Source organism: Nannospalax galili, unplaced genomic scaffold (genome assembly GCF_000622305.1).
Source record: "Nannospalax galili isolate Female #2095 unplaced genomic scaffold, S.galili_v1.0 scaffold135, whole genome shotgun sequence".
NCBI lineage: Eukaryota > Metazoa > Chordata > Mammalia > Rodentia > Spalacidae > Nannospalax > Nannospalax galili.
Genome location: NW_008338998.1, coordinates 151,250 through 174,547, shown reverse-complemented (window position 1 = coordinate 174,547; position 23,298 = coordinate 151,250). Strand labels below are relative to the sequence as shown.

At 35.8% G+C, this 23,298-nt stretch overlaps 1 protein-coding gene across 4 annotated transcripts in view; it reads left to right on the top strand.

Moving 5' to 3' along the window:
- The window catches only part of Ube3a (ubiquitin protein ligase E3A), a 105,417-nt gene that overhangs the window by 50,967 nt on the left and 31,152 nt on the right, over positions 1-23,298 (top strand). For all 4 annotated transcript variants that reach the window (XM_008833628.3, XM_008833626.2, XM_029563795.1 and 1 more), the window contains 2 exons: positions 11,192-11,493; positions 16,213-17,459. In XM_008833628.3, the coding sequence (XP_008831850.1) occupies positions 11,192-11,493; positions 16,213-17,459 (1,549 nt within the window). The remainder of the gene's footprint in view (positions 1-11,191; positions 11,494-16,212; positions 17,460-23,298) is intronic.

Sequence of the window (23,298 nt, the reverse complement as noted above, 5' to 3'; positions counted from 1 at the left end):
TTTTCCTATCATTCAGGCTTATGCTGAGCTGGAACCAATGAAGGTCAGATGTCTTGACTTTGCTAGCCACACTTTCCTTTGCAGTTCTTGGGCCAGAGTGTTTTTCATCCCCTCCAGAGACTCCCCAGTGTATTCCATCTGAGCTGGCTAATGTCTAAGCCAGAGTGTCTCCCAAATGTGTTGGAGAGTGAGGGAAGCAAACAGAGCAGTATTTGTATTAGAGAACTGATCTTCTGTGCTTTCAGATCCAGCCCAAAGTAAGCACACTGTGGGAGGGATAAGCCTGTTGAAATCAATTGCTCTGTCATGCTCTGCCTTCAGAGTTCTCAAGTCCTCTTGGCAGCAACCCTCACAGAGTCAGTTCTGTGGACTGAGCAATCCACACTGAACAGAAACTTGAGAAGTTGTCCTTAGGTAATGGGATTTATTTCTTGCCACAGAAGGCTAGTCCACTAACCCACTGTACCCTTTATAGCCTGAGCCTGCTTCCTGAGCTTCTCAACATACCTGTGTCCAATTTCCTCTACTCTAGGTCTTACTTTCCTTACTTGTGATTGTTAGTTGTGTTTAGGCCCCCAGAGTAGTTCAGTCTCAAAACAGATAGGTCCCTTTTTGTAGTGGTACCTCACTGTGGTCATCCAAAGTATGGGGTTACAAAGTGGATTCTCCCCATCCCCCACCCTCTGATGATGCCACAGAAGAAGTCAGTGTTTCACCAGAGCCTTCAACTTGATTTAAGCCCTATGAGGACTGTCGCTTGTCCTGTGGTCAAGACTGCATCTGGCCTAACTTTATGGATAATATGTCCCCTCTTCCCACCAGGGAGCTCTGGCTTGAACCACCTGCTTCTTTTTCCTTTTCACTTAGCAGTCTGTTTCTGTTTTTTACCTGTCTATGACATCTTTTGTGATGCTCATTATTCTTCCTCTCTATGGAATTGCATGTCATTTGTTACTCTGATACTTTTCATATTACCACATGGTAGCAGCTTGTACTCCTCCAACTTATCCCAGGTATTCCATTTTCTTGCCTGATTGCTCTGTCTGGACTTCTAGACTGTCATTTAAAAGTGGTAGGGGTGAGTATTTGTACTCAAGTTCTCAACCTTGAGTCTGAAAGCCTGTTGCTTTTTTCCATCTAGCTTCCTCCTCCTAATTTGTTTTTAGCTTGAAAATGTATTGTTTTGCCAAATGTGTTTTCTGCATTGGTTTAGATTTTATTTATTTACTTTTTATTTTTTTGAGACAGGGTCTCCTTGTAGTCCCAGCTGCCCTGAAACTCACTATGTAGACCAGGCTATAACTGAAGCTAAATTTCTTCTGAGTTTCTTTTGTTTATATGACAGTGGTATCCCCTTTCCACAATAATACAGAGAACAATATTTCTCTTTTCAGAAATTTTATTCAAGAAGTATACAAGCTCCAAAACTAGTATGCTAAGTCAGTCACTGAATGTGTGCCTTCCAGTTACAAATAAGGAGACTGAAATGTGAGGTTAAAATCCATGTTCTTAGTTTTTTTGTTTTTTTTTTTTTAAGTAATATTTATTCTCTGAAAGTTTCATGTATTTATTCAATATATTGATCACACTCAGTCACCACCACCTCCTTCTAACTTCCTCTGTTAAGTTTCTTAATATGTAAAAGTTTAAATTATTATTGTACCTGTGAAATAAGGTAGTTTAAAAAGCCCAAGTTCATTTTTTAAAATGAGTAATTCTCTGTGTATTAGTTCTAGAACTCTATTTTTACAACAAAAAAAATGAGTATTGATTTATATTTACTCTTTCGTGAACAGTGTCTTGGTTTATACCTAATGACTTTTAAAATGGTTTATGGGTTATATTTATCCTTTAATCTTGAAATAACATCAGTTGATCACATTTTAGTAGACCTTTCCTCATATTCAATGTAGCTGTAGTAAAAATGTCTCTGATATTTTCAGAAGATCTAAGACCTGAACTGTTTAAAATTTTCTGCATTAAAAATAGCTTTGTCAGCTGGGCGTGGTGGTGCACGCCTTTAATCCCAGTATTCTGGAGGCAGAGGCAGGCGTATCTATGTGAGTTCAAGGCCAGCCTGGTCTACATAGTGAGTTCCAGGACAGCTGGGGCTACAGGGAGACCCTGTCTCAAAAAGACCCCCCCCCCCCAAAAAAAAATTGTCAGTGTCAGGTTATGATTTTCGGTTTTGTTACTTTTCCCTCCAAAGCTCACACTGCCTTCAAACTCATGATCTTCTGCCTCAGCCTTCTGGAAGTTACAATTAAAAGCATATGCCACCATTCCTGGTAGGGTTAGAGTTTTTTTTTTTATTTTTTTTTTATAAATGCAAAATCCTAGAAGAGGCATTCACTTTTGACAACCACTAAGCAGAGGTTATTAGCCTTATGGATGTATTATCCAAACCTTGGGCCATTTCTGTTAATCTGTCTTTTGAAGTCTTCATATTTTCTTTCAGCTTCATCTTTAGTAAGAGTCACTCTCCTCAAGTCACGTAATTTTTGTGTTCATCTCTTTCATTTTTTTTTCAGTATTCAGTATTTGACTGCAGTGTTTACTTTTATCTCACAGATACTACTTTTCTATCATTGCTGTTTATTTACTTTCATTTTCTTCTTTTTTACTTAAGTGCTTTGGGAACGTGTGCATATTGATGTGTGAGCGAAGGTGGCTTTGTGTCTGGAGGCCAGAGGTCAACTTTATCATTTTTTTCAGAAGTCATCCACCATGTTTAATTTTTTTTGTTTTTAAAACTTTTATAATTAGATTTATTTTATGTATGTGGGCCCAAGCCACAACTCAGCTGTATAAGCCAGAGGACAACTTGTGAGCTTTGGTTCTCTCCTTCCATCATTTTGGTAGCATTGATTGAACTCAGGTCCATAGGCTTGCTGGCAAGCACCTTTACCTGATGAGCCATCTTGCCAACCCTCACAATGTTTTTTTGAAATATAGACCAGAGGCTTGCAGATTAGGCTAGACTGACTGGCCATGGACCCTAGGGATCCTCTTGATTTTTTTGCTTCCCAAGGCTGGGATTACAATTACATGCCACCATGCCCAGCTTTTCACATGGTTGCCGAGCATCAAACTGAGGTCCTATGAGGTCACTTCTACTGTTGCTAATTCTTATTCCAGTTTCTTTATTGTTCATTGTTACACCTTCATTTTTATATATCTGCTGTTTGCCTTTTTCTTAGGTTTGTCTTTATTGGTTATATTCTGAGTTTTAATTTACTTCTAAAATGTTTTTCAGTTTCTGTTTCTTGTTATGACGACAACTACTTTAGTGGTTCTGTTCCCCGTGGTTAACCATTTATGTGGGAAAATTTTATTCTTTAATACATATCCTTGGTGTTGATGGGTAAATTAAATTACTGTGTATAGTTACGATCAGCTTATAATATCAATTTTAGTGTAATTCATTTTCTTTCACTAAGTGCATCCGTGTCATTGCAAAGCCCATGGAGGCCAGAGAAAGGCATCAGGGCCCCTGAAACTAGAGTTATGAATGGTTCCTAGCAGTCATGTAGGTACTGGAATTGAACCTGGGTCCTCTTCAGGAGCAGCAGCCAATGCTCTTAACGTGCCGAGCCATCTCTCCAGCTTCCAGCTCAAAAATTTTACCAGACCTTCAAAAAAGAACTAAAAATACTCCTCAAATTACTCTGTAAAATTGAAAAGGAAGTAGGTCCTACAGTCTCTTCTGTCCTCTGTGGGCATTGCACGACACAGTGCACTTGCCTACATGCAGGCAATACATGCATACACATATAATAAAAATAAAAATACAAAAAAAAAACTTTTTAAATTAAGCCCAGTCTTGCCGTGATGCCAAAATAGAGAAAAAACTAATAAAAAAAATTATAGGTCAATTTCCCTGGTGAACAGATTAAAAAATTCCCAATAAAATACTTGCAAACAATGCAAGAGCACATCAGAGAGATCCATCGTGATCAAGTCTGCTTTATCTCAGAGATGGCAAAGGTTGTTCAGCAAAGATACATCAATAAAAGTTCACATAGACTCAGTAACACTGCATGATCATTTCATTACATGCAGAAAAGGCCTTTGACAAAAATCCAGCATTCCTTCGTGGTAAAAGTCATGGAGAATCTAGAAATACAGGGCGTTTATCAAAAGTCAGTGTATGAACCCACAGCCAACATTATAGTAAATGTAGAAAATTTCAAAGCATTCCCACTAAAATTAGGAACATGAAATGGAAGTTCACTCCCTCCATTCCTTTGCTAGAGTAATAAGAAGGAGAAATGGGAGATATAAATTAGAAAAGACAAATATCCTTATTTGCATATGATACAATTTTATGCATAAAAGACACTGAAGACACCAAGAGAAAGCTCCTGTAGCTGTTAAACACATTCAGCAAAGTAGCTGAATACAAAATTAACACACAAAATTTAGTAACCTTATATACCAACAAACACAGAAAGAAACCAGGGAAATGATCCTTATCCTCAGTAGTCTCAAAATATGAAAATATCTTGGAATAAATCTAACCAAGAAAACAGGAAAATGATCTTATCCTTGATAGTCTCAAAATATGCAATAAAATATCTTGGAATAAATCTAACCAAGGAAGTAAACGACTTGTATTTAAAAAAAGTAAGACATTGAAGAAAGAATTTGAATATATGAGAAGATAGATATCCTGTGCTCATCAGTCTGTAGGAATAATATTGTGAAAATGGCCATCTTGCCAAAAGCAGCCTACATATTCAGCACAGTTCTCATTAAACAGTTCTTCACCGAACTTGAAAAAATATTCTCAAAATTCATTTGGAAACAGAAAAATCCAGGATACCCCAAATATTCCTGAACAATAGAAGAAGAGCTAAGAGATGTCGTCATCCCCAATTTCAGTTTATATTATAGAGTATAAAAACAGACATTGATCAGTGGAATAGAGTTGATGACCCAGATTTAAGTCCATGCACTAAGTGCCACCTGATTTTGACTAAGGGGCCAAAAATCCACGTTGTAGTAAAGACAATATTCAACAAATGGTTCTCGTCAAATTGCATAACTGTATATATAAGAATGAAACTAGATTCCCTATCTTTCACCATGCACAAAACTCAAACTGGAATGAATCATCAACCTTAATATAAAACCCAATGTCCTGAATCTGGTAAAGAAGAAAGTACAGAATACACTGGAACTTACAGGCACAAGGAAGGACTTTATGAACAGGACCCTGATTAGTTCAGACATTAAGACCAACAACTGACAAATGATACCTCATGAAACTAAAAGGCTTCTGTGTACAGCAAAAGGCACTGTTGTTTGAAGAGCAGTCTACATCATGGGCACAAAATCTTTACCAATTATACATCTGACAGAGGCTTAGTGTCTCAAATATATAAAGAACTCAAAAAACAAAACATCAAAAAGCAACAACCCGTTTAATCGTTGGGGCAAGAAACTAAACAGAGAATTGTGAAATGATGAAATACAAATGGCTGAGAAATATTTTTTTTAAATGTCCAACAACTTTAGCTATCAGGGAAATGCAAAATAAAACTGCTTTGAGATTTCATCTTACTCCAATAAGAATGGATGAGACCTCAGAAAACAAATGATGACAGATGTCTGCCAGGATGTGAGGAAAGGGAAACACTTATTCAGTGCTGGTGACCATGAAAACTGGTTCAACCACTATGCAAATAACTGTCTCCTTCCCTCAAAAAGGAACCTAGCTTCACACTACTCTTGGGCAAGCACTCAAAGGACTCTATATCCTGCTATAGAGAAGGGTACCTCTGGATCCATGTTTACTGCTGCTCCATCACAGTAGCTAGGAAATGGAAACAACCTTGATACCCATCAACTGATGAATGGATCATGAAAGTGCGATACATTTATACAATGGAATCTTTTTCAGCTGTTAAGAAAAAAAATCATGCTACGTTATTTGCAGATAAATGGATGCCACTGGAAACATCTTGAGGGAGATAACCCAGGCTCAAGAAGACAAACATTGCATGTTCTCGCTAATAAGTGAATTCTAGCTTTGAATCGTTATGTAGATATTTCAGTCCATGTGAGGGGAGATATAATGCAGTGATGTAAAGGGGGAATGAGGAATAATGGAATAGAAAGGTTTAATGGAATGGGGAATGGGAGGGCAGGGTAGACGATGAAGGAGAGGGAAAACTAGCAAAGGCCTTTAACAAAGTCATTTGGGAACCTATAGAAACTTAAGAGATTATACATATATAAAGAGATTAAATGAAATTAGCTTATAATGGTTGTTCAGTGGCCCTACCAAACATCACAGCCCAGCAGATACAAAGCCAAATTCCAGAAGTAGACCCCCCCCCTCTCTTTTTTGAGTAGTTCACCAGGGAAGTCCCATTGACCCCTCAAACAATGGCTATTGATATTGCTCTTGGTGCCTTTCAGAACATGATGGTAACCCCTGTTACTTATGACTATGCATATGTAGCTTGTAGAACAAACAAGGAGAAATCAAGCTGGTAATGACCTTGAAAGCTTCATCTATACGCCTAACTTTTATGGTGGTAGGAGGTGCTGTGCATACCTATCAGAAAAACAAAATCATCAACCTTGCCCAGCTGTGAACTTGGTATGTGCAGTAATGTTACTAATGTTATTGAAATAACCAACCACCTTCTGATTCTCTTTAAGTCCTGCTTCATAAGATGGGTCCATATCTAACACTGTTACTAAGATCAAGAACCTGTGTCTAGATAGGTCACAGGCCATAGGGACCAACCTGCTAATATCCTGCTAAATAGATAAAATATTAAACTGACTGCAAATGACTTACTGTTATGTGCATAGATTAGTGCATCTTTCCATTCTTACCAGAGAAGGTCCTTCTTGTAGCAGATGACAGGGATCCACAGGTGATCACTGTGCAGAGAATAAGAGTCTGTGCTCAGCCCTAAATAGGATACCTGTATCACACTCCCAGGGCTCAGGGATCATTGGGGAAGAGGGGGCAGAAATATTATTAGAGCCCTAGGTGGTAGAATGCTAGAAAACCTTGGTGTCTGGACACAACAGGGAAGTTTCACATACGAACTCACTGTGACAGCATGATAAGACTTGTGCAAGCCCAAGGCAGACAAAATTCAAACGTGAAAGGGGTAGGTAGACATGGAGCCACAGTCCTAGCTGAGGATCTCTCGATAACTGATAGCTGCTTAGAGGGGGAGAGTCAGTTATCTTTACTGGTATGATGCCTTGTAGGTTGACCAGACTCCAAGAGATGGATCCATAACCAAGAGCTTTTTGAGGAACACAGAACTGATAGACCTTTACAGAACAAAAATAATAAGGAACATGAAATAGAGGAGGGATAGTAAGGTAGGTCTGAAGTTGCGAGAGGGGGTCTAAACATGACCACAATACACTGTATGAAGTTCTCAAAGAATCAGTAAAATATTAAAGAAATAGAAAATAAAATCTGATTGAGAAAGTGAAAGAAACAATGTAAACTATTCCAAACTTTTTAGCTGTAAAAAATGAGATGGTAGCCCATGTTTGGTACAGTCTATAATTTGTTGACTCCTGGTATAAATATGCATTAATATTGGCAGGGAGCTTACTAAATGGTCATTATCAGTATATTTCTCCAAGTTAGAGGCCTTTTATGTTCTTTGAATCTATATGCCTTTTGTATGCTGTGAATTATATATACATAGATAATTTGTTGGTATCATTGGGAATGAATACAAACCTTCCAAGAAAAATTATAGCCTATGTGTACTAGCTGGATATAGCAGAGGATTATCTTCCATCTAAGAGAGACAAAACTGAAAAAGTCAATCTTATAACCAAGATCACACAACCAGGCCCAGAACAAGAGCCCGGAAGTCTAGCCTCAGAGTCTATAAGTCATTTCCAATATACCATTTTATAGAAAATAATTTCAAAACGGTTATTTTTCGGCACTATCAGTTCTGCACAGTTTATGGGGGGCGGTCCATAGATAATCTGGAATTAAAAGAATAGTGAGCTTAGTATACAGTTGATTATAACGAGTATCATGGAGGTTCTGGCATGACCTCTGGTTTAGTTTTTTTTTTTAATTTCTTGTTATTTTTAATTTATGTGTATGAGAGTGTATTGCTTGCATGTAAGTGTGCCCGTGTTGTCCAGTGCCCACAGAGGTCAGAAGAGAACATCAGATCCACTGGAACTGGAGTTACAGACTATTGTTAGCTGCCAGGTCCTCTGCCCAAGCAGCCTATGCTTTTAACTGCTGAGCCTTTTTCTCAGCCTTGTAGTTTAGTTTTGTTAAAGTAGCTGCTAACTGTAACTTGCATGTGGAGGAGGAGGTGATTTTTCAAGCAGTTAATAGGCAATCTCCGTATAGTTATATTAGAAGGTTAAATTTCGGAGACAAGCTTGATTTTTCTAATCCCTTATCAGATGTGTGACTTCTTATGTTTTCTCCAAGGTTAAGTGGAATAGGAGTTACTATAGCCAAATTCTATGCTTGTAAGAATGATAGCAGTTATGGCAATTTTAATAGCATGTGACTCAATTTGAACCAGATAATACTGTACTTTTTTGAACAGTGTTTTTATTAACTTCTCACACGACATAGTTTGCCATAATGTGGTGAGTTTGCTACTGGGCATTCAGCAAGTGCTAGAGAAGTAAAAGGACTCTTAAAGATAGTAAAACTGAGACTTAGGCAAATAGTTGCTGAAGATCATACAAATTGCAGGAGGAAATCTTAGGTGTTCTTTTCTCTCTTCATGATCTTTTGTTTTACTATAGGCACATCATAAATATGAAAAGGGCTTGGAGGTCTACTTTTAAATAAAACCTAGTAATTTTATTAAGGCAAGGTATCTTAGTATTTTTGAATCAAAATTGGTGTTTAGAAAATCATGAATACATAAGTAAAACTTGGGAATCATGTAGATGAAGTTTTGAAACTGCTAATGTCTTCACTTAGTAATTTTTATTATACAGGTATATACTTAAAGAAAAACATTAGCTAGAGTCAAAAACATGAAACAATTTAAAATCATCACATTCAGAAAAAAATTACTATTTTATGTTATGAAACAAACAGCTTCATTTTTACCTACAGCTTTGTCACAAGCTTTCGTTAGCAATACAGCAGGAATACTGTTGGTAATTAGTTCATTTGTTGAACTCTGTCAGCTCATTGAACCAGAGCCTTATTAGGCATGCTGATTTTTCCGAGATTAAAAAAAAATAATGATTAAATTGTCTATTTTTCCTCATAAGTTGGACCTTTAATTCGTATTTTACTCAATTTTAAAATTCCATTTATTTTGAGTGTGTGTGGTGTTATGTGTGGGGGCTCTTGTGTGCTTTTGGACAAGGACAACTTAGGGAAATTGGTTCTATAATTTTATCATGTAGAATCCAGGATCAGACTCAGGTCATCAGACTTGGTAATAGGTGTTTTTAGCTGCTGAGCCATTTTGCCAACCTGATATTCTTATATTTATGACTTGTGATGTGCATCCATAATTTCCCTACAGAAAGGAAATCACTGTTGTTTACTAAAGAATTTTAGTATTTGAGAGCATGGCATAAATCTCCCATTAACTGAAGAAAATAACTATGTTTTAAATCTTCTAAATTCTATATTTCATTTTTTAGTGTGTAGGCATCTTTTTGCATAATCATTTCTTGAATAATTGTTAATTAAAAATATAACTTCTAATTAACTTATTAATAAAAACAACACATAATGTAAGAAAACCAAATGCTCATCCATTCCAAAACTGTACATCTCAGTGAACTTTCATGCTCTCTAATTTTTAATGTGGGATTTTTTAAATTCATAGATACAGCAAAATATCTTAATTCTTGTTCATGTAATTTTTGACTCATTTTGTAGATTTTTCCTCCTATTTGCATGGCATGAATTATAAATTTGCATGGAATATTTCTAAATATAAGCGCCTGAATGAGTTGGGATGTTTGATTTACCACTTTTTGTCATCTACTTTGTTTATAGTCATAGTTTTGCTTGTAAAACAATATAAGACTTATTTTTGCCCTTTGTTTGCCTCCAGTGCCATTAGCCTCATTCTGTCTGTTAGTAAAGTCATTGCATGAATCTTCAGAGAATGAAGTCTGGTGCTTAACAGATTTGAAGATGTATAGTTTTCCCATACTTGTGAGAGTTTGGGTTCAGAAGAAATAGTTTATTCCTTATTTTACTTGTTAGTTTTTTTTTTTAAGTAATTAATTTCTTCTACTTAATTTATGATACTCTTAAAACATAGAATTTTATAATCAGATAAATCATAGAGCTAGATTATGTACTACATCTTGCTTGATGCAATAATCTTTTATATTCTTGATTACTCTGCTTGAATAATGATAATCAAACATTAATCTACATGCCTTAAGTTCACTGGGTAAGAGGAATATGAATTTGTACCAGTGGATCTTTAAAACATTTATTGGTCCTATAATGAGGTGGTTTAGTGGCCAGTTTGGGCTCAAGATTGTATGACTTGGAACCACTATCCTTTAGTACAGTGCTAGCTGTAGGTAGTTCACTTTTATAGTTCCTTTTAAGTCTCTCGTGGTTGATAATTGAGAAAGAAAACTTTTAATTCCTGAGATATATTCTGTGTTAACTACAAATCAAATATTTGTAACAATTAGAATGAAATAATGATCATCTATAATAAAAGGGAAAATAGGATGATTATGTAATACAGTGTTAGAACTCTTGTGTAGCTTGCGTAGGATTTAATTCCCTACTACCTTGTAAAGGAAAACATTAAAAAAGTTTCTTTTTTAAATAGCTCTTGTGGTATGGAATTGAAGGGCCTTCCTCCTATGCTTTGAAAATTCTTGAAACTTTCCACTCTCTCTTTAGTGAAGGTAATTAAATTTTTGAGACTGTTGAGGTTTAGTCCCACTATTTGAAACAAGTTTAAATGGATTAGTCATATAAGCACTTCATTTTTGAACAAATTAAAATGATGATTTTCATAAGCTGATATTCTCTATCATAGAAAGTATGAACTATTTCACTAGTCACTAGTGGGGAGTGGATTTCCAATTTTTACATCTTACCTTAGCATGTGAGCTTATTACTCCAGTGCTTAACTAACTTTTGCGTTGATTATTTGTTGAGCTTGTTTCTGAGCTGTACTAATCACTGTGCTTATTGTTTGAATGTCTGGTACAGGAAGCGAGCAGCTGCAAAGCATCTAATAGAACGCTACTACCACCAGTTAACTGAGGGCTGTGGAAATGAGGCCTGCACGAATGAGTTTTGTGCTTCCTGTCCAACTTTTCTTCGTATGGATAACAATGCAGCAGCTATTAAAGCCCTCGAGCTTTATAAGATTAATGCAAAACTCTGTGATCCTCATCCTTCCAAGAAAGGAGCAAGCTCCGCTTACCTTGAGAACTCAAAAGGTGCACCTAACAACTCTGAGATAAAAATGAACAAGAAGGAAGGAAAAGGAAATAGAATTGATTTTAAAGGTAAGATATTTTATTTTCAATTGAGAATTATTAATTGAAAGCAATATCAAAGATTTAAATGCTTTGTTGTTTTGCCTTTGTGTGATCTTGAAACATCTTAGTATAGTGAAACCGATTAGTGAATATAATTGAATTTGTGGCTTGATTACATTTTACTGATCACTTGGTTGCCAATCAGTAGTAGAGTTTACTCCAAAAGTTGATTTCTTAATGAATTGGTCTAAACTTGTAATGTTTTTGTATTGTAATCACTTAAATTAGATCATAAAGCGTTTTCAGATTATGTTATATTAGAACTACCTGTCCCTCCTCCGTGACGGTCCCCCGTTGCCCCCCCCCCACATTTTAGAAGGCAAGGCAGAATTTTACAATAGTTATCTGAGAAGTTTATCTTTCCTATATCTTACTTAACTTTACTTCAGGCATTTGCTATACTATCATTGCCAAAAGTCCTGACCTCCCAGTGGTACCTCCCAGTGGTAGTCATTTCTTTTTGCTTTGTTTGTTTTGAATCAGAATTTCATGTAGCCAAGGCTGGCCTTGAACTTCTGATCTTCCTATTTCTACTGGGATTATAGGTGTACCTCACCATAACTAGTTGTATGTGCTAGGGATAGGACCCAGGGTCTCATATGGTAGGTGAAAATGCTACCAACTGAGCTATATCTCCAACTCATCTCTTCTTTTTAAAATAGTCGTATATTTTGAAAATTCTTGAAACTTTCTACCCTCTCCCACTAATATTCAAGGTTTTTTTTACCTTTAGTGGAGGTAATTGAATTTTTGAGACTGCTAAGGGCATAGACCTACCATTACTTGAAACAGGTTTAAATGAATTATCCAAGTGGAATTGTGTTACTACTTCATGCTTTTATTTCCACAGTAGAAGAGCTTTCATAATTTTACACAACTTTGATACTTTTAATGTATAGCTAGTCCTATTTCATGAATTTCCTGACATACTGTATCTAAATAGATGAATATGTTGAATTTGGAAGCTGCATTGACTCCAGTATGCACATTTCTGCAGCAAAGTGGGCATGACAGTAACAGTAGCTGAAGTAGAATATGCCACTGCAATGGAATGCAACTAGCCCTGGAGAAATCTAGTACATAATGGCTATAGTTAGTCTTGTTTTGGTCCATATGTGATTTTGTTGTTGTTGTTGTTTAAATGGATATTTATTTTTGTTATTTCTTCCAGTAAGTCTTTTGTTTTTCATTAGGAATTATACATGTTTTAATCATATTAGTTTTTACATATGCTGGTCACAAGCCATCCTTGGAGTAGCAAACCAGATGGTTTTTACACTGCGCTCCGTCACCATCTTCTACTTGTGCCTGTTCAACAAACACATAGGAAATGACCTGCTCAGCCCTGGGCTGCAAGGGCCTCATGGCAGAAGTGAGTCACTGCTGCTGCTTCAGGGTGCACATCTTACATGGAGGCAGGGCTGTAGTTGCTCTTGCCCAGACTTCGTTGCAGAGGCACAGCATGAGAAGTCCATGCACTTCCCGATATCTCTTTGTTATTATAAAATAGGCACAGCATAAAATGCATCATCTTAACCACCGTTAAGGGTACAGCTCACTGGTATTAGACATATTCATTATTTTGTTCATCTGTCATCACCATCCATCTCCAGAAGTCTTTATTTTGTAAAACTGAAATTCTGTATCCATTGTCCTCATTTCTTCCTTCCCCTAGCAGCTAGCAACCCTAATTTATGGTTTTGACTACTCCAAGTACCTCATATATATGGACTCATGCAGTAGTTGTCCTTTTTGTGAGGCTTATTTTACTTAGAATAATCAAAATCCCTCTATGTTGCAGCATGGATGATTTCCTTCCCTTTTAAAGCTGAGTAATGATATCTCTCTCTTTTTTTTTTGGTCTTTTTGAGACAGGGTCTCCCTGTATCCTGAGCTGTCCTGGAACTCACTATGTAGACCTGGGTGGCCTTGAATTTAACAGAGGTCCATCTTGCCTCTGCCTCCCGAGTGCTGGGATTAAAGGGGTGTACCACCATGCCCGGCTTTTTTATTATTATATTTTAGTTCTAGTTAGAAAGTTGTGTAGATATCATAGTGAATCTCAACTCAGACAGGGTCTCCCTGTATCCTGAGCTGTCCTGGAACTCACTATGTAGACCTGGGTGGCCTTGAATTTAACAGAGGTCCATCTTGCCTCTGCCTCCCGAGTGCTGGGATTAAAGGGGTGTACCACCATGCCCGGCTTTTTTATTATTATATTTTAGTTCTAGTTAGAAAGTTGTGTAGATATCATAGTGAATCTCAACTCTTTTCTTGTATAGAAAATGTTTTGCTTTCTAAAGTGAAATGTCCTGGTTTGAAAATGACTAATTTTTGAGCTGGGTCTAGTTGCCTGTAATTCAAGTATTCAGGCATAGGCAGGAGGATCATGAGTTCTAGGCCTGCCTGAGTTCCATAGTGAGATCCTATCTCAAGGAATTTTCAGGAGCACATATATCAAAATGTGCAGGTGAATCTTACAAAACTCTTTCTTCACTTAATAAGTTTTGTTGCTACCCAGTCTGTAAATATTTATATTTCTGATTGCAGTGCTTTTGTAGACACATAGGCCCATAGTAACACACATGCACATGCACACAGAAAAACCCAGTTCAACATTTTAAACGGAACATTACTTGGAAAATTACTTGGTACATTCTAAGTAGGTACACTTTCACTTTTCACTTGATGAAAGTACTCTGAAAGCACAAAATGCTGACCAAGGGTTTATGGGTCTAGAACATCATTATTCTTTAGGCAGGATATATTACTGCATGCATACTAAGTGCTTTTCAAATATTCTTATAATTCAGTGATTTAGAGGTAAAAATATTAAATATTACATCTTAACTGGTTATTGGTAAGTATTTTCTCTGGTTTGGTTGCATTTTAGAGAAATTGTATAGGAGATTAAATTGTCAAAGAAGGTACAGTAATGATTTCCATTTTGAATAATGAGAAATAGGCTCTGTCTTAGTCTTTTCACACTTTTCAAGAAGAGATTGCTACCTACCTTAAAAGATAAGAGCTTAAAAGAATTAAAGCTCAGCTTGACAAGACAGCTCAGTAAAGACTTCTATTGCCAAGCCAGATGACCTGAGTGTGACCCCTAGGACTCACATGGTAGAAGGAAAGAACTGACTCCTATGGTTGTTCTCTGATTTCCACATATGTGCTGTGGCATGACACCCTCCCCACACATACACACAAAAGAGCCTATAAGAGAAACAAGTGTTGATACTATTGTAGGAGGCCACAGATCAGGTTTGTAGTAAAGTTTTGTATTCCATGGTTTATCTTCTGGAAGCCATTCTTTAAAAAAACAAAAATCTCTTAAACTTTGTATTTTTCTTTGGATTAAGTATATTAAATAGGGCATAGAAATCATTTTAAAGCTTCCATGAAGTATTTAGTGGTGATAATATTACTCTTTTAAGAAAGTTACAGATTAACTAGGTGTGGTGGTGCAAGCCTTTAATCCCAGCACTTGGGAGGCAGAGGCAGGCTGATCTCTGAGAGTTCAAGGCCAGCCGGGGCTACAGAGAGACCTCGTCTCAAAAAAAAAAGAGAGAGAGAGAAAGTTAACAGATTGACAGTTTTCAGCATTATTATTTGACCAATATGCTTAGTCTCTAAAATTTTAATGTATAAAACATGTCATTTGTCCTTTTCCCATAAGATCAAACATCCTTCATTTTGTTAGCTTTAAAGGGAAAAACGGAGCTAGAGAGATGGTCCAGTGGTTAAGAGCACTGACTGCTCTTAGGACCTGGGTTTGATTCCCAGTGCCCACATAGTGGCTAACAACCATTTGTAACTCCAGGGAAATCGATGCTCTCTCCTGACCTCTATGAACATCGCACAATAGTGGGTGTGCTTACATGCAGGCATTACACTCATACACATAAAATAAAAATAATAAATAAAATCTTTTAAAGGGAAACACCCCCCCCCCTTTTGGTTTGCTTTCCTACCTTGTTCCCACTGTTTTTCATTGCTTTCAAACTATTTCTAGTCAATCTGTTAAGATGTAGTATAACCTGGATCATAGGTACAAACAGCAGTTTTAACTTCAGAGTTGATGAGTAGTGGCATCTTCAGTCACAGAATGACATCTCGGAACAAATGAGAAATTTCTCATGAGCCGGTTTGCTTTTAATATAGATACAGAAGTAGAAAATGAGTTGTTCGCAAGTGATGGTACTGAGGAATCTTTCCTATAAAACTTTGCCTCCTTAGTCTTTTGAGAATAGTACAAAGGAAAACCTTTTCTGAAGGATAGTAGTAGTCAATGCTCTTCATTGGGGTCGTAATAAATTATAATAATGAAACAATACGATATGTATTAGTTTGTAATTAAAGGTGTATATTTATATTTACATAAATACTCTATTATAATTAAAGGAATGTTAATCTTGGTTGCAAAGCTTGTTTGAAGTATCGTGACCTACTTAATAGTAATATTTTGTAGAGTTAATGCAGAAGTATGCATTGCTTGATACTAGTTAAATGGAAAAAGAATTGGTAGGCAAAAAAAGTTTTGCTAGGTGATTCTAATAATTAGATACATTAAAATTTCTTAATTCTTAAATGATACAATTCAGAATGTTTACTTTTCACTAGAACGTATTGCAACAAAGTAAACATGCATATTGTGACAATAAATACTATTTCTCAATTTTCTAGATGTGACTTACCTAACTGAAGAACTAGTATATGAAATTCTTGAATTATGTAGAGAAAAAGAGGATTATTCCCCTTTAATCCGTGTTATTGGAAGAGTTTTTTCTAGTGCTGAGGCATTGGTTCAGAGCTTTCGGAAAGTCAAACAACACACCAAGGAAGAACTGAAATCTCTTCAAGGAAAAGATGAAGACAAGGATGAAGATGAAAAGGAAAAGGCTGCATGTTCTGCTGCTGCTATGGAAGAAGACTCAGAAGCATCTTCCTCAAGGATAGGTGACAGCTCACAGGGTGACAACAATGTACAAAAATTAGGCCCTGATGATGTGTCTGTGGATATTGATGCTATTAGAAGAGTCTACACCAGCTTGCTGTCTAATGAAAAAATAGAAACTGCCTTTCTCAATGCTCTTGTATATCTGTCACCCAATGTGGAATGTGACTTGACATATCATAACGTGTACTCCCGAGATCCTAATTATCTGAATTTGTTCATTATTGTAATGGAAAATAGAAATCTCCACAGTCCTGAATACCTGGAAATGGCATTGCCATTATTTTGCAAAGCTATGAGCAAGCTACCCCTTGCAGCTCAAGGAAAACTGATTAGACTGTGGTCTAAATACAGTGCAGACCAGATTCGGAGAATGATGGAAACATTTCAGCAACTTATTACCTACAAAGTCATAAGCAATGAATTTAACAGCCGAAATCTAGTGAATGATGATGATGCCATTGTTGCTGCCTCAAAATGTTTGAAAATGGTTTACTATGCAAATGTAGTGGGAGGGGAAGTGGACACAAATCACAATGAAGAAGATGATGAAGAGCCCATTCCCGAGTCCAGTGAATTGACACTTCAGGAGCTTTTGGGAGAGGAAAGAAGAAATAAGAAAGGTCCTCGAGTGGACCCACTAGAAACTGAACTTGGTGTTAAAACTCTAGATTGTCGAAAACCACTTATCTCTTTTGAAGAATTCATTAATGAACCACTGAATGATGTCCTAGAAATGGATAAAGATTATACATTTTTCAAAGTAGAAACAGAGAACAAATTCTCTTTTATGACCTGTCCCTTTATATTGAATGCTGTCACTAAGAATTTGGGATTATATTATGACAATAGAATTCGCATGTATAGTGAACGAAGAATCACTGTTCTCTACAGTTTAGTTCAAGGACAACAGTTGAATCCGTATTTGAGACTCAAAGTCAGACGTGATCATATCATAGATGATGCCCTTGTCCGGGTAAGTTTAACTGCTATTTAAAATCAGCACTAAACTAAAAATTATGATATAGTTCAATATATTCATTTTATCTATGACTGTGAAAGATGTGATTATTTCTACTCCTTATTTTCATAGCTTTGTATGAAAATACAGAATACTACTTAGAAAAAATATCTTTTGTCTTACCTCATGAGTTTTCTCTTTGAACAAGAATGGATTTTTTTTTAGCACTGGGGGGATGCTCAGTAGGTAAAGCACTTGCCATCCAAGCTTGGATCCCCACAGTACACGTAAAACAGGATGTGGCAGCACCACTTGTAATTGCAGCTCCTAAAACAAGATGGAAGGCAGGACAGGAAAAAATCCCCATAAATCTTGTGGGACAGCTAGCCTTGTTGTATGTAGTTGTGAACAACTAGAGAGACCCTGTCTGAAACAAGTTGGAAGGTAAGGACTGATAACTGATGCTGTCCTCTGACCACCACATGTACCCCCCCCCCCATACGTTAGAAAACAAAAAGGGATTTTCTGAGTATTGAAAGCCAGTCTCCAATGTTTCCATTCTGAAAAAGAATATTTGGAAAGACTGGAACAAAGGAGATGTGATATCCAGTATTAAGATAGGATGTGTGTATGATTTGAAGAAGTGACACAGTAAGTCTTGATTATAAAATAGTAAGTGATGCCCATCATATTCTATTGTGTAAAATTTAGAGTTGCATTATTCTGAACTTGATGATGGGATCAGGGTGATGAATGTTGTCAATAAAACTTTTGAATCCTAAGCCTCTCAGTGTCTGATAAAACACTGTAGTATTTCTAGTTAAACATTTATAGGAAAAACTGTAGGTCTTGAAACTTCATGGGAAATAGCTATTCTAAGAATTTGGGAATTGATTGTACCTGTATTAATCAAATCTAGATGGCTGAACTGGGAAAATGGTAGAAAGTTAGGTACCTGTAACTATGTGTTTTTTAGATGGAAGTTTTTTCTAGTTCTTTTCTTCCAAGATAAGAGTTTTCATGTCCCTGTCATAATTCTGGTTAAACCAGACAGTTTCTTTGTCAGTTGTCACTCACAATTTTTCCCCTGAATGTATATTTTTTATTGAATTTTTGTACATTTCATACTGAACATCTTAATCATCTTTATAGCCTTCCCCCATCCACACCCCCCATAACCCTTCCCACCAGATTTTATGCATTCTGCCATATATGTTAAGACGTATTGAGTCAAGTGTGTGTGCACAGACATTCCTCGATGTAAGTTCATCCACTGGAGTCTAATCGGCCTATCTAGATTTTCTCCCTTAAAGAAGATCAACTCTTCCCTCATCAGGAATCATCAGCTGCCAATTGTAAAGTTTAGTACCAATTTAATTAAAATACCACTCTTATATACTAATAAATAATAAGAACCTATAACAGACAACTAAAAACACGTATTTAAAAATACGTTTTAGTTTTAGAATGCGTTTGTCTAAATCTGAAAAGTCAAAACTATAAATCAAATTCAGATTCAGTCAAAATTATCTACCTTCCATACTTCCTTTCTGCTCAGAGATTTACCATGTATATTTTCTTCCTTGCCTACTTTTTTCCCCCCTCTAATAAAGTGATGTTAAGAACCAGTAAAAGTTTAGATACTATTTGTATATTTAATTTGTTTTAAAAATCATTTTGAGGAGAAAATTAGTTATTTTAAAGCTTTAAAGTACTTTTCTAAGCAGGTGTTGGAATAAAGTTAACAGTGCACTAACTTTGTAATTATGGTTGGTTTAACAAGTTGTTAATAAATGCTGCTTAATTATGTCAACTGGTTATTTACTTTGATAAGTAGTAAAGTTACAAAGAGATAGTACTTATTGAGAAACTTTTTACAACCTCTGTATACATAACTTTTACACTTTTTCCTTCTTTGCATTTTCTTTCCCCACTTTTCACTCCTCTTGTCTTTTCCCCTCATGTCTGTCTTTCTCAGTGTGAAAGGATTAGAAATATAAGCATCTATGTAGGCCTTGGAGGTCAAATTTATGTCCTGCCTACCTCCTCTCCTTTTTATAAGCAGAAATAATAGCAAGTGCTGATTATTATAATCACATTATTTTAATAACACAAAGTAGGTTTATAGCAATTAGTGATTCAAAAGGATTCCTTCAGATGAGCTCTTGAAGTAAACTCTCCATCTTATTCCCCAGAGATCGTTTTTGCTTTTTAATTCACCCTCATTTCTTTGTTTCATACCAGAGCTTGACAGTCTATACCTATTCACCACTTTCTTATGACCTCATCATTTTGAAGTACGTAGTAGAGTTGTATAGAAAAGAATGAGAAATTTTGTGGTGAGTTCAACATTACTCAGTAAATATAAAAGTTAAAATAGCCTAGACTTTAAGTGACTAAAGAGGAAACTAACAAGTTTTCCTCTTTAGTTTACAAATGAGTCCTAGGAAACAAAGACACATCTGTGATACTTTTAAGTTCTGTTGGTTCTGATTTTTCAGATGCTAATTATAAGATCAGCTAGCTTAGATGGAGAGTGAACATCAGTAAATTCGTAATTAGTGAATCCTTTTTGTTTTGTTTTTTGAGCCAGGTTTTTTGTGTGGCCTACACTATCCTTGAACTTGGAACCCTCATGTTTCTACTTCCTGCCTGAGTATTTGAATTATAGGTGTGTAGCAACACACCTAGCCAGTTATTTTGTTTTTTTTTTTTAACTAACAGTTTGTGCATTGCTTTCATGTATTAGGAAATTCAAATCAGTCTAGCAAGTATTTTTCCCAGTTGGAGCTTTTAGAGGCATTGTCTTTGTCTTCAAGAGATAAATCAGTATTTATAGTATTAAGTTTAAAATACTATTGGTTGTAGAACAGTACTTTTTATTACTACTAGGAAGGCAAAAATGCAGTTAATTATAAGGGTACTGATTTCAGAGATACTAAAATGTGGAAAAAGAAATCTAAGATTTAGAATCAAGGAAATATGATAAAACATGTTATAATTCCACAAATAGATTTCTCAAAATTAAGAACACTCTCACCTTATCCCTTTTTTAAATTTCTGAAATATTTCTTCCAAGACTTGTTTTGACTTTTTTGTTATTGCTTAGAAAATAAGACAATAATAAATATTAAGAATTCAGCTTTTATTTGAATGGAAACTGTGATGGCGTTTTAATAAATATATTTGGTTTTTATCTTAAAAGTGGATTCTTGGAAGATTGGAGTAATGACTCATCAGTTAGGAGCACTGGCTGCTCTCTGAGGATTGGGAATTGGTTCCCAGCACCCACATGGTGGCTAACAACCATTCCTAACTTCAGTCCTAGGGGATCAGTTAATATAGTCTTAGACTGGAGAGAAGAATCAGTGGACAAAGGCTCTTACCTCCAAGCCTAATGAGTTTGATCCCTAAACCCACATGGTGGAAAGAGAACTAACTCCCACTAACTCCTCTGACCTCCACAAACGTGCTGTGGCACATGTGCCTCTCCCCCAATACATAAATGAAATGTAATTAAAAACGTTTTCTCTGTGTCTGTTTTTTATTTTTTTTAGACAAATATTCCTAAGGATATTGTGTTTATAAAATTTTTAAAGTTCCTTTTTAAAGGAGCAGGAGATCAAGATTATAGGTATCATGGAAGGAGACTGGATTGTCATCTGTGCCATGCTCCACACTGTCTTCAAAGCAGAATCTCCCCCCCAAAAAAAACAAGGACTGGAAAGATGGTTCAATGGTTAAGACTACTGACTTGTTCTTGAAGAGTATCTGAGTTCAGTTCACAATACCATCATGATGGCTAACAACCATCTGTAACCCCAGTTCCAGGGCATCCTACACCCTCTCATGAACTCTACCGGCATTGTACATACATGGTGCACTTTATACATGCACCTAAAACACTCATGTACTTTAAATCAAAATGCATAAAAAGAAAAAGGAAAAAAGAATCAGTGTTTGGCTGTTTTGAGATTCAGATTAGGAATTCTGATAATGGAGCCTAGGAGTCTGTACTTTTGGTAATACTTCCCACATGTTTTGGTAAATCCAGGCTGCAAACCACTATTTGGGAAGTGATTGTTAGCACAGTTTTTTGTTGTTGTTTTTTTAATGTATTATATTTTGTTGGGCATTTAAATTTGCATGTTTAGACAACATGTTTTTAAAATAATTTGGACAGCATGATTGAAATAGGGTTTGATGGTATTTTGAGACCTTATTGTAATTAGTCAGTTCCAGAATTTTCCATAGTTAACCTGGATACCAAAAGAAGTGACTGAGATAGAGAACTGGGCAGGTAAGTCATCAAACAGGAGCTGGCACAAACAGATGTAAGAAATTGGTGCAAATGAAAAGTCCTAAGAAGTTACACCTAATCCTCTCTGAAAGTCACTGACTTGTTTATCTGGGGTCTAGAAGCATTGTCTGACTCAGCTCCCATTGTTACCTTTGGTAAATACCATTAAATCATGAATGTGATTCAACTATCAGTTGGCCTACAGTGCTTTAATAATAAGGCTTTTTCTACTGCTCCAGTGTGTTTAATTTTATCATGTATATTCATAATACTGTACTTAAACCAATTGCTTTAGATTTGCTTTGGATTGTTTCTTTAAATTCATTTTAATTGAAATGAATGATATTCTGCTTGCTTTAAATGTACAAAAAGTGATTTCTTAGAACTAGTCAGTATCACAAATTCCAGTGTCATATAATAATTTAAAAGATTGAAATTCATCAAACTCTTTTATGTTACGTTTGAGGAAAATGAAATTTGGAGGTATTCTTTCTTTGATGAATGAATGACATAATTGAATTTGGAATTTAGGGTTCTAGGTCTCAAGCACAGATGAGTTGTGATTCAGCTATTACCCACATGAACTTTAAGGTTTAACAGACTAGTATTCATTTGTTTACAGAGACCATGAGAAGGTTAAATACATAAGGACAATCCAGTTTCTAATCAATATTTCACAAACTGCAGTTCATTAAATCTAAGAAGTTGGATGAATTGTAGATTAGGTTACCCTTCTTAGAGACCTAGGCATTCTTAAATATTAGCTAATTGGAATACTACTTCTGCTTAAATACCCCTATCATTAAGCTGCATGCTTTTGAATTATGACAAGGTGGGATTTAATGTAATAGCCCAGGATATTTAAAGGCTTTAAGTGATGAACTTTTCTTTCAAATCTTGTAAATATGGGGATAGAATATTTTGTATTGAGATGTTGTCTTACTTAGGAATTCTGGGTATGCTTTCATTTCAGGTCAGCTTTTAAAAGGGATACCAGAAATTGAAATTGTTCTAACAATTGCTGACATTAAGATTTTCAGTAAGAAAAGGAAGCACTTTAAGGAAGTGGTGGTTACCATTATATCCATTGTATTTTAATTATTTTTCCACTAGTACTATCTATTAGTAGTGTTAAATACTATCTATTCTAGCTCTCCTCTTTCCATGATAGTGTACTAAATGAACCCAAGGATGCATGTATTTTTCTTTCAGAATTTTCAGTGACATAGTCCAAATTTTCGAATACCCAATTGCATTTTAAGTAACTTGTTTTTTAAAAATTCAGCTTCAAATGAAAACTATTACATAAAGTTACACGTGCTATACAGTTTAGTTGCGGCACCATTCTGAAATTAAAAGTTATGTTTAAGGAAAAAAAAGTTGAGAAAGATAAACTACTAATGTAACATAGTCCAAATTTTCGAATACCCAATTGCATTTTAAGTAACTTGTTTTTTAAAAATTCAGCTTCAAATGAAAACTATTACATAAAGTTACACGTGCTATACAGTTTAGTTGCGGCACCATTCTGAAATTAAAAGTTATGTTTAAGGA